The 9417-nt window shown below is 36.1% G+C and overlaps 1 protein-coding gene across 16 annotated transcripts in view; it reads right to left on the bottom strand.

The window, feature by feature from the left end:
- Positions 1–357: 357 nt before the first annotated feature.
- KDM6A (lysine demethylase 6A) overlaps positions 358–9417 on the bottom strand; it is a 167942-nt gene continuing 158882 nt past the window's right edge. For 8 of the 16 annotated variants that reach the window (XM_075033585.1, XM_075033591.1, XM_075033590.1 and 5 more), the window contains 2 exons: positions 5484–5610; positions 358–4542 (listed from right to left, as the gene is read on the bottom strand). In XM_075033585.1, the coding sequence (XP_074889686.1) occupies positions 4246–4542; positions 5484–5610 (424 nt within the window). In that variant the 3' untranslated portion in view covers positions 358–4245. The remainder of the gene's footprint in view (positions 4543–5483; positions 5611–9417) is intronic. The other 8 variants (XM_075033600.1, XM_075033589.1, XM_075033592.1 and 5 more) reach the window with 3 other exon arrangements.

Here is a 9417-nt window from a genome sequence, read left to right as displayed (position 1 = left end):
TGATAATTTTGCTGGCAAGAGCATTTGTTTTGCTTTTCTTTACTCTCGATACCCTTTTGTCCAACTGTTGTAAGAACTAGCAAGAAAGTCATTTATAACTATGGATAACCTGTTGTAACAGCATTAGACAAGCTGTACCGATTCTTCATTAAAACACCCTTCATTTGAAACTACAATGTAAGAGGCGATTCTTTTTGTTCAAAGAAACTATCAGCATGCTCTGTGCCTTTAACACTTCACATTGATTACAAAAAATTTAACAATGCAATCACTAACATACCCCACTAATGAGAAATTATGAGAAATTGTTTGATGCAGAACCTTCTGCATCAGTCAATCTGATCGATAAGAAAGCTATCAATTTTGAAATTTAGATTTAATGCATTTTCAAGAAGCTAATGAGAAAGGAGCAACTTAAAATAAATACCATCATTAAAACTGCAAACTGTTACAATGATATATTATAAACTTGTCCTAAATAAACCTAGTGCTTCAAAAATTTACCAGTGAATTCGTATTACAAAATATGTGAAAATACAATAGAATACCACAAAACAACGACCTTTTTTGGGGTCAACAATGACGCCAAGATGATTAGGTCTTAACTTTTTAAATTGTTAATAGAACATATTGTAATATATAAGTTGCAATTTGGTTGAATTCTAGAGAATATCCCCACCCAAACTCAAATTCACCTTTTTCATTCCTCCTCTAAAACTAGTGCCAAACTTCCTGTCAAAGCCGGTATTTTTCTTGAAGAGCTTTAAAGTTTAGCCGTTACTTATTTTCTACTACTACATTTTGGCAGCAACTATTTATTGGTCTGTTATTGCAAAAAGTGCAATTTAACAATAAACCAGTCTGAAGGTCATTCTATGTCTTGAGGATACATACCATATATTTCTTTAAAAATAATCATACTTTTGTAAGCAATACTTTACAGTAGACACCTCAAATCTACCATAGATGTAAAACTTAAAACGAGAAAAATTTAGTCTCTAAATCTTTATACACATTATTTATATTCGAGTTTCTATATATATTATATATATACACAAGCACAAGAGTATATATAAAATATATATAATCAGATTCAAAAAAGAACAAAAACTGGGCACTGTACATAAAATCTTTTTAAAACTCAAACAATAGAAAAACTTTAAACATTAAACAATTTTAATAAAAGTTTCTGTACAATGCTAAGCAGTTTTATTTACATATAGAAAATGTAATAGGAGTAGTGTTTGAAATTACAGAACTCCTTAAAATTTCAATGGCAGGTAATCTGGAAAAAATAACAGCATTCCATTCACAAATATTTTCAAGCAATAAATATGTATTTATAAATAGTGTAAATTTACATCAAGATTAGAAACAAAAATCACAAATCTGAAGTTTATTCCTTAGTCTATGTGCAACCCATTTATCTTTGTGACTTGGCTGTTAATTGTTTTAAATTTTATTTAGGAACCAAAAGTGTAACCGTCATGGTTTCAAAACAAGACAGAAAAACATAAAAGCAGTAAAAAATTTATATCACCTAACTCTTCACATTAAAAAAAAAAAAAAAAAAAAAAAAGTTGCCCAAAGAAAGACTTAAAATTTCTAACTACCTTACAAAGAAATGACCAGCTAAGCTAGTACTTTTTCCAAGGGAAATTCTGAAGGGGAAAAATGGATGAAACCAACTCATCAGCCCAGAAACAGAGAAATACAAAAGAGGTGGTCTTCAAGTCAGTAGTCTGTATAATGTTGCCAGTTTTGTCAGATATATACAAAACATGGAATTATTTTTTGAAGTACAGCTGGATGAGCTTTATTTGTTTTGAGTTCTGGAGTAGGAGGCAGTGCTCTCTCCTGTCCAGTTGGTTGACACTCCGCACTTGGAAGGTTGCATAGACACAGCTTTCAGCCAGCAGCCTTACGGGATAGCTACAAAAATCAGTGGTGCAGAACTGGGTCACTTCCTGAATATCAGAAAAGTTTTCATTTAATGTCCATGAAAAAATGTCAAGATGAGGAGGATGGCAATGGAGGAGCCTGAAAAAGAAAACATTAAATTACCTTTTCTACAAGGGTGTAAAACTCAGTTGTTTAACCAAGACCTGCACAAATTGTAACCATGAGAGTTTAAAGTCACACACACTACTCTTTTTACACTTCAGGACTCTTTCAAGTGGATACTGGCATTTTTTTCCAGCTTAGCCAAATACAACGTGCATTTTATGACTACTCTGCATTAGGATTTTGCCTATACTGAAGACTGGAGTATGCTGTGGGGATGTCTGTGTTAATACAATGTGAGCTGCCAAAACAAGTCCCTCTGCGGCAGCAAAGAGCTCCATGTGGGCTCAGTATAGATGTATCTTTATATATGCTAAAACAGGGATTCTCAACCTGTTTACCAGTGGGGGTGGGGGGACTGTCCATTTGTGGCTTCTCCAAATGCCTTGCGGGCTTCTAAACAATAACATATAACTCTGAAGTTAGGATATCTGTGGAAAGGGTCTCAGGTTCTCTGACACGCGGACAAAGTTGTTTTGGGTTGGGTTTTTTGTTTTTTTGTTTTTAATCCTGGAAGACAACACCGGAGTGCCTGATGAGTGAAGCAAGCTAGATGTCTTGTTCCTGCCTGCTTTCAGGAGACAAGGTCTAGAAGATACCTAACTATTTCCCAATATTACACTTTGTGGTATTACCATCAAAATACTGAATCTTTGATGGCATTTCCTTCTCCTCTTTTCCTGCTCATCAGTCCTGTCATGATGTGGAATCCCTTCAAGAAGCTACTCACAGTCTTTAAAGACACTTTAAATCATATGATAGCACCCACTTATGAAACAGTAACACTAACTGATCCTCATGTTTGCTCACAATACTTCACCCCAAACACAAAGACTCTTTGTTAGGCCTATTGCACCTTTGCCATCTGAGATTATCTTCATCCTGTGACTTGTAACAAACCTTAACTCTTCTAGGTGTGAGAGAAGTCACTTTTAGGCTATGACTCTTCTCAGTTGAGACTGTATCCCCTTTAAAAGAAATGAATGTGCACACCAATTTCACAAGAGAACAATTATTAACCCCCCTTAGGGCTGCAGGTATAGGCTTTGGTGGGGGAGGGAGCTACTCACAGGTTGAGAACCCTTGTTCTAGGGACAGTATCATCAGTGTTACCTACATGACGTTATAAACACAGACAACAAAACACCCCTCCCTCCCCGCTCTTTTCCATACAGAAATGTTCTTGCCCATTTCCACTCAACTGGATGACGTATCTGAGAACAGGTGTTTATTTATATGCTTTTCTGTAACAGATCATCACTTCGAAATTGCAGTATTTCACAAACTACAATGACAATGGGCTCCTAGAAGTATGAATTGAAGTTCAACCACCTCAGGCTCTGTAGGACCAATGAAGAGAATTAAATTCAGAGGACATGGTCCTGCACTCTCGCCAGCCTCTACTGCTGAACCTTGAGGCCTCACCTCAAAAGGTTACAACTTATCATGCTAGCATTACATGAAATAGTTGTCTAAACATACATTTTCTGCGGCACCTGGAAATGAATCAAAAGGCACAGCCGTTTCTGGGCTGTTGCATTTAATTCAACACAAAATTCTCACAACGGTTAGTCCAATGTTTGTCTCCTTTGACAGAAAGGCAAGTCTTATAAATAAATGCAGCATCGCTTTCACTGCGATTACAAACAAGCCATCTTTGCCTGAAACAATGAAACCTGGGTGAAATGTTAGGACAGTTGTGCTGACACAGTTCAAAGCAGGAGGCTGCCATATATAGCACAAAGCTATAATGGCAAAGAGGCTTTTTGCTTTAAATTGAAATGCAAAGGAGGCCCCAAGCCAAATGACAGAACTGTTTGAGAGCATCCACTTGCTAAGCAGAAGGACAGTGCTGCTTTGGGAGGGGATGGGTGAGGAAGGGGAAGGAAGGGGTCTGAGTGCATAGGATGCTCTGCTGCTATACTGACTTCATACCACAACCAATGTATTAGAGATGCTCTTGAACCTGGTGCTAGTTTCTCCAAGCTTCACTGTCCTGATTCTTCCCATCTCCATCTGATCCAGTTATGGTCTTCAGGTGATCTCTATTGGATTTTTAAAGCCACAACTTTATGAATTGTAACATCATACTTTTCCTGAAAACTCAGCGGTTATGTTCTGCAGTAAGTTACTGTACTATTTCACATAATTCTGACTCTTCAGCGTTTTGTTCTGTAAATATCACACACAACCCATACCTCCATTTGAATCAGAAAGTCCATGGTACTCATACAGTGGAGTACCAAGACAGTCTACAACTGCTTTACAAATAATGTATTTATGCACCCACTTATTAATTTGACTTACTAATGTAAATTGATCATAGACTTGCATCAAGTCCTCCATTTTGTACTGTTCTAGCACCACAAAATTTTCCAGGTTCGTGCTTATCTTTCGTGCACAGTCTTGGCAATGTACGACATAGGTCTTTCGAGAATTGCTCTCACTAGTGACAAAAAGCAGATCAAAGACTTCCACCTGTTAAGATAGGAAACAGAAGGGCAACCATTACAATTTCATTTTTTAGAGGTTAAACCATGTAAATGGTATTTTCTTCAACATTTACAACCTTACCTTGTGCATGCAAAGAGAAAAATTAGATTTGTTCAGGGAAAATCTATCCTCCTGAGGCTCAGGCAAAGAAGTGAAATACTGTAAACCCACTAACATTACACTGTGGATGTCTGGATGAGCAGCACTATGGGAAAGCTTTTGGTCAATATTGACAAAAGCAGGATTCATACTCTAAATAGGGGTTACTCAGTAAGGTGGAGATTTATAACAAATATACCTAATTTCCCTTTTTAAAATTTGTCTGCAAAAGAAATTCATGATTTATTTCCTTACTACTCAGTCACATGCGCATCCTGCCCAGGAGGCTGTCAGAAGATAAGTAGAAACTGATATTCAGGGGGTAGGAAAATTTTATTTTCTTTTATGCTTCATGAAAACTATTACCCAATACTTTAAACAAACTATTAACAGGAAGCAGAATAAAAAATTTCAGGAAAAAAGGTATGTCCTGTGAAGAAAATGTACTTAAATTCTCTCTCTTTTGGGGATGTTGTTGACTTCTAAAATGAAGACAGATACACCTTTAAAATGAAGCTCAGCAGATCAAGTAATATGCAGGAAGGGATAACAACTCTTTATAATAACTGAGAATTGAAAATCGACCTAGTGAGTAACAGTGCTGTGGAAGTACTGTGGAAGAGACTGCAGCAAAATACAGCCTATGTCTAGAAAAACAGCTTGATAAGCTCTTTGAAGACAGTACTGCATCACATATATGTGCTTACAGCATACAGTAGCTGCTGCAACTTAAAAGCAAAACTAAAATAGCAACAATAGCAAAAGACAGGACAAAATTTAAATAAATATTATAGTAGTACACAAGCCCAACACATATTTTTACTGACCTCACAAATGCTACAGTAATGAGCTGGCTCGTCCTTTGCTCGCCCATGCCAGACAATCTCTTTTCCTGCAGCAATCAGAGCTTCCCTCAGTGTCTGACACTGTTTGAGAGTTCTTAACAGGCAGTACCTGCAACCAAAATCAGTTGTATATTAAGTTCAATATTCAACTTTATAGCAAGATTCAAGTAGGCTTAAATTTTCTTCCAAGACCCTGTACTTGGAGTTTCCTCTTCCTCTGGGATTTCAGAACAGCTGACTAATAAGAATCACTGGACTCATGACTTAGGTAGAAGTTAGACCACATTCTTATGGACCTCTGTGTAGATTTGCTCAATTTCACTACAGCCCCTTGCCCTGCAAATAGGCTGCGTCTTTCATTTTTGACTGGAATGCACGAATGGCCTTTTAAGCACAATAAAACAACGTGTTTTCAAAAGCAATTAATGTATTTTATTTTGAACTATGAATTTATCAGCAAAAAGTCAGTTTGAACTGCCAAGTTCAAAATAACTGTTTACATTTTGTGTAAATGACTATAGCCTAATCCAAGGAACTGTTTTAACTAACATCCTAAAAACCTCGTTACTTCCTCATCACTACCGAACTTTCAGTCATCCAAAGTCTGAAAACCCAAGTTCTGACAGAAATCACTCTACACGCAGTGGAAATAAAATCTATCAACAGGTATCTCTTCCGTGTAAAAGGAAAAAGAATAGACAGGTTGATATTAGAAAAGGAAATCCCTTCATAGGAAAAAACCCCCATAACATTGAAAAAAACAAGTACAATTTTAACACTTATTTTATGAATGAAGAAAAAAAAAGGTCAAATGTCAAATTAAAATCAACAATTCCCTGCCATCCTTCTGTAAAGGATAAAAAAAAAAAAAATTACCTTCACAGTTTTATACAGTTCTCTTCTGTACTAGAAAATCTAACTTGTTTTCTAGCATTGTATGAGCTACATACATTCCCATAAAAAAATTGGCAAAATGGGTCGCCAGATTTCTAAATTACAATGTTATTTACAATAATTTTTAGCTCTCAGCTATCCTATTTATTTGAGCTGCAGCCATTGCAGCCTTTAATTTTCTCCTCCACAGGGTGGTTATGTTACACACTCATTAGATGCAGAAGGAAGATTGAAAAAAACATAAGGGGAGGAATAAACATTGGACGGAAAACAAAGTGCTCAAGAGTTCTATCAAAATGTTTTCAACTTGATCCTTCTCCCATTTTAAAACCTTAAACATGTAAGATATACGTTCTGTATTTTTTCAAAAAATGTTTCTTTCATGCTTTTCCAAGTAGTTAATAAAATCTTAGAGATACTCTTCTCTTGATGTTTTATACTCAGACTGTTCATCTTCACTAAAAACAAGTCTATGGCTTCATTAATACCCTGACTGTAAGAATAATGCAAAACTGAAAGCATGTTTCTCCATTAAACTTCGTATTTTCATATACCGAATTTCAAGAAAATTAAACAGCTCATTTAGCTGTAACTCCTTCAACACTTTCGAAGTTTGATGTTAAAGGGACTTACGATGCTAAGGCCAACCGTATGTGCTAGATCATGTATTAATTCACTTGAGTGTTGGGCTAATGTGCTTCTGACAAACTCAGTAACTTTGGTATAGCTTTCTTTTATGCAGTACAGCCCAATTTCAAACAAACTTAAAAGCTACCATTCTTCTCTTCTGCTGTTATCTGGAAAAGTCTTTGGGTATGCCAAAGAGCAACTGGAAGCACATCTGCACACCTGCCACCATTGTTCTCCAGTCTTGACTTCCAAAGAATTTTCAGAGTTTTCTCGTGTTACAGTTGTGAAAAAACAATTGCCCAAAATGTAACCCATGTATAACACTGCTGCAACGTTTGCCAAATTTGCAACCAAAGCCAAAAACAATAGCTAGAAGGTGAATTCCCCCTCCTTAGATAAAATTCAGATCCTAGTACTGGCACTTGAAAACGTAAATGTTAACTATTTCATGCTATCAAAGAATGGGAGAAAGCATACGAACCACCACTTTGAAAATGCACCACAATTTCCTAAAGTTTGGGAAGCCTAAAGCAAGTCAAAAAGGTTTCTAGCAGTCACACTGTATAAGTTAAATGGTGTCAGCTTTTAGTATTGTAGGCCTGCTTTTATTCTTGTACAGTGAGAACTCAGTTAAAAGAAAATCTAAGACCATAGCTCTCCCTAAATGTTTTTCAGGTATGGCATCAAGAGCATGAGTAAATCATGTCCAGCCAAATACAAATATTTAAGAGAAGAAGATTTTAAAATGGACATCATCCTGATTTATTCTAGAAGGGCAGTGAGAAACCTGTTTGAATATTTAGATATACAGTAAAACTTTGCGAATTGCGGAGACCATCCCAATAGCAATGCAAAAATGACCTCTCTGTATCTTTCAGTAATATAACTTCCCTACTGATACTGAAACATATTTTATCTGGCTTCGCGATTTTGTGCAAAATAATTTCTCTCATGTCATGTTCTTTTACGTTTCTAAAACTGGTTTTGTAAAAGAACTTAGTATTTTGGTTACTTTGGAATTATTTTTTTAAGTGTTTATTACTATGTTCCTACTACCTAAAATTCTTCTCTTCCTCAGATGCATTTGTAAAAGTCCTTCTAGCTTCCATCTAAGAGGTTTGCGGTTAATTTTTCTTTTCTTGAGGGTTGCGCTCCCTTAGTCAAGTTTTAAATCATTTTGTCTGCCTGTGTTCCCGCTCCTGATTCTACTGTTAATATCAAATCTTTAAGAAACATCTAATGAGAAAGTTTCAGTTTTTGCTCTTTATCTTTCATCTAGCAAGACAGCACCGAGCTGCACATGAACTAAAAATATAAGGAGGCTTCAGACTTCTTCCAAAAGCAAAGTTTCCTTCTATTATTTTTTCCCCTACTACTATTCTATTTCTTTTCATCATTAATCTGATTCCCAATATTTATATGCATGCTTAAATTTTAGTTTACTGCCTCTGTAGTGGTTACTCTCACATAACCCAGTAAGACATATTTGTATTTATCTTTCAAATTGGAATTACAAACTACTTTTTATGATTTTCCAAAAGCTATTATTTTGTACTATTCTGATACCTAAGAAGCCCCAGAGACAGAAGTCAAACTACCTAAACAATTCAGGTATCTTAAATGTGCAATTTCAGATACAGACCTGTATTTGGCAAAAAAGGTGACAGCTGTGTCACTGATATATTTTTTTTCTTGATGACAAATGAAAAGTCAGCTATTCAAGATGAAATTCAACCAGCTGTATCAGAAATCACTATTTCTCAAGTGTTTTTATACACATGCATACACATACACACATATATATAAACACACAAATGTCTGTATTTTGTACATATTAAAATCCAGGAGCAGTGGACAATAGCTACTTGCCAGCTGGTACTATTTTCCTGCAGACAAGCAGTCCACAGGAAAATTATGCAACTGCATAATCATGAAGGAGATCATGAAGATTTCTGCATTTCCAGTATGCTTACAAAGCCATGGTCAGATGCTAGACTGTGTATTCTGGTGACACCCATTTCTATTAACAGCTATACCATAACTACAGAAGTGACCACAACAAAGAGTTATCTCAGGTTACTGCTACTACATGTTACAAGCCAGAGCTCATCGCTGGATCTTCTTCCCCTCCGCACACATACCATGGAACTTGGGATTTGGCTGACAACTAACTTGAATGGAGGGCTTAATCCAAGTAAACTGGAAATGGTTTCAGTAGGCTGGAAAAAGCAAATGTATGCAAGACTGAAGTTTGTATCTGCTCCCCAGCATCTTTATTTGTAATCTACACCTAAAATTTAGGTCTCTCGCTAGAAAAAGCTCAGCTGCTGTCACCTAGCAAGACAATAAGAAACTACCATTTTGTTCTCTGTGTTTATTCACAACACTTTAA

The sequence above is a fragment of the Buteo buteo genome, chromosome 8 (assembly GCF_964188355.1).
Source record: "Buteo buteo chromosome 8, bButBut1.hap1.1, whole genome shotgun sequence".
NCBI classification, from domain to species: domain Eukaryota; kingdom Metazoa; phylum Chordata; class Aves; order Accipitriformes; family Accipitridae; genus Buteo; species Buteo buteo.
The sequence above is the reverse complement of the archived record's forward strand: the minus strand, read 5'-3'. Positions and strand labels throughout refer to the sequence as shown.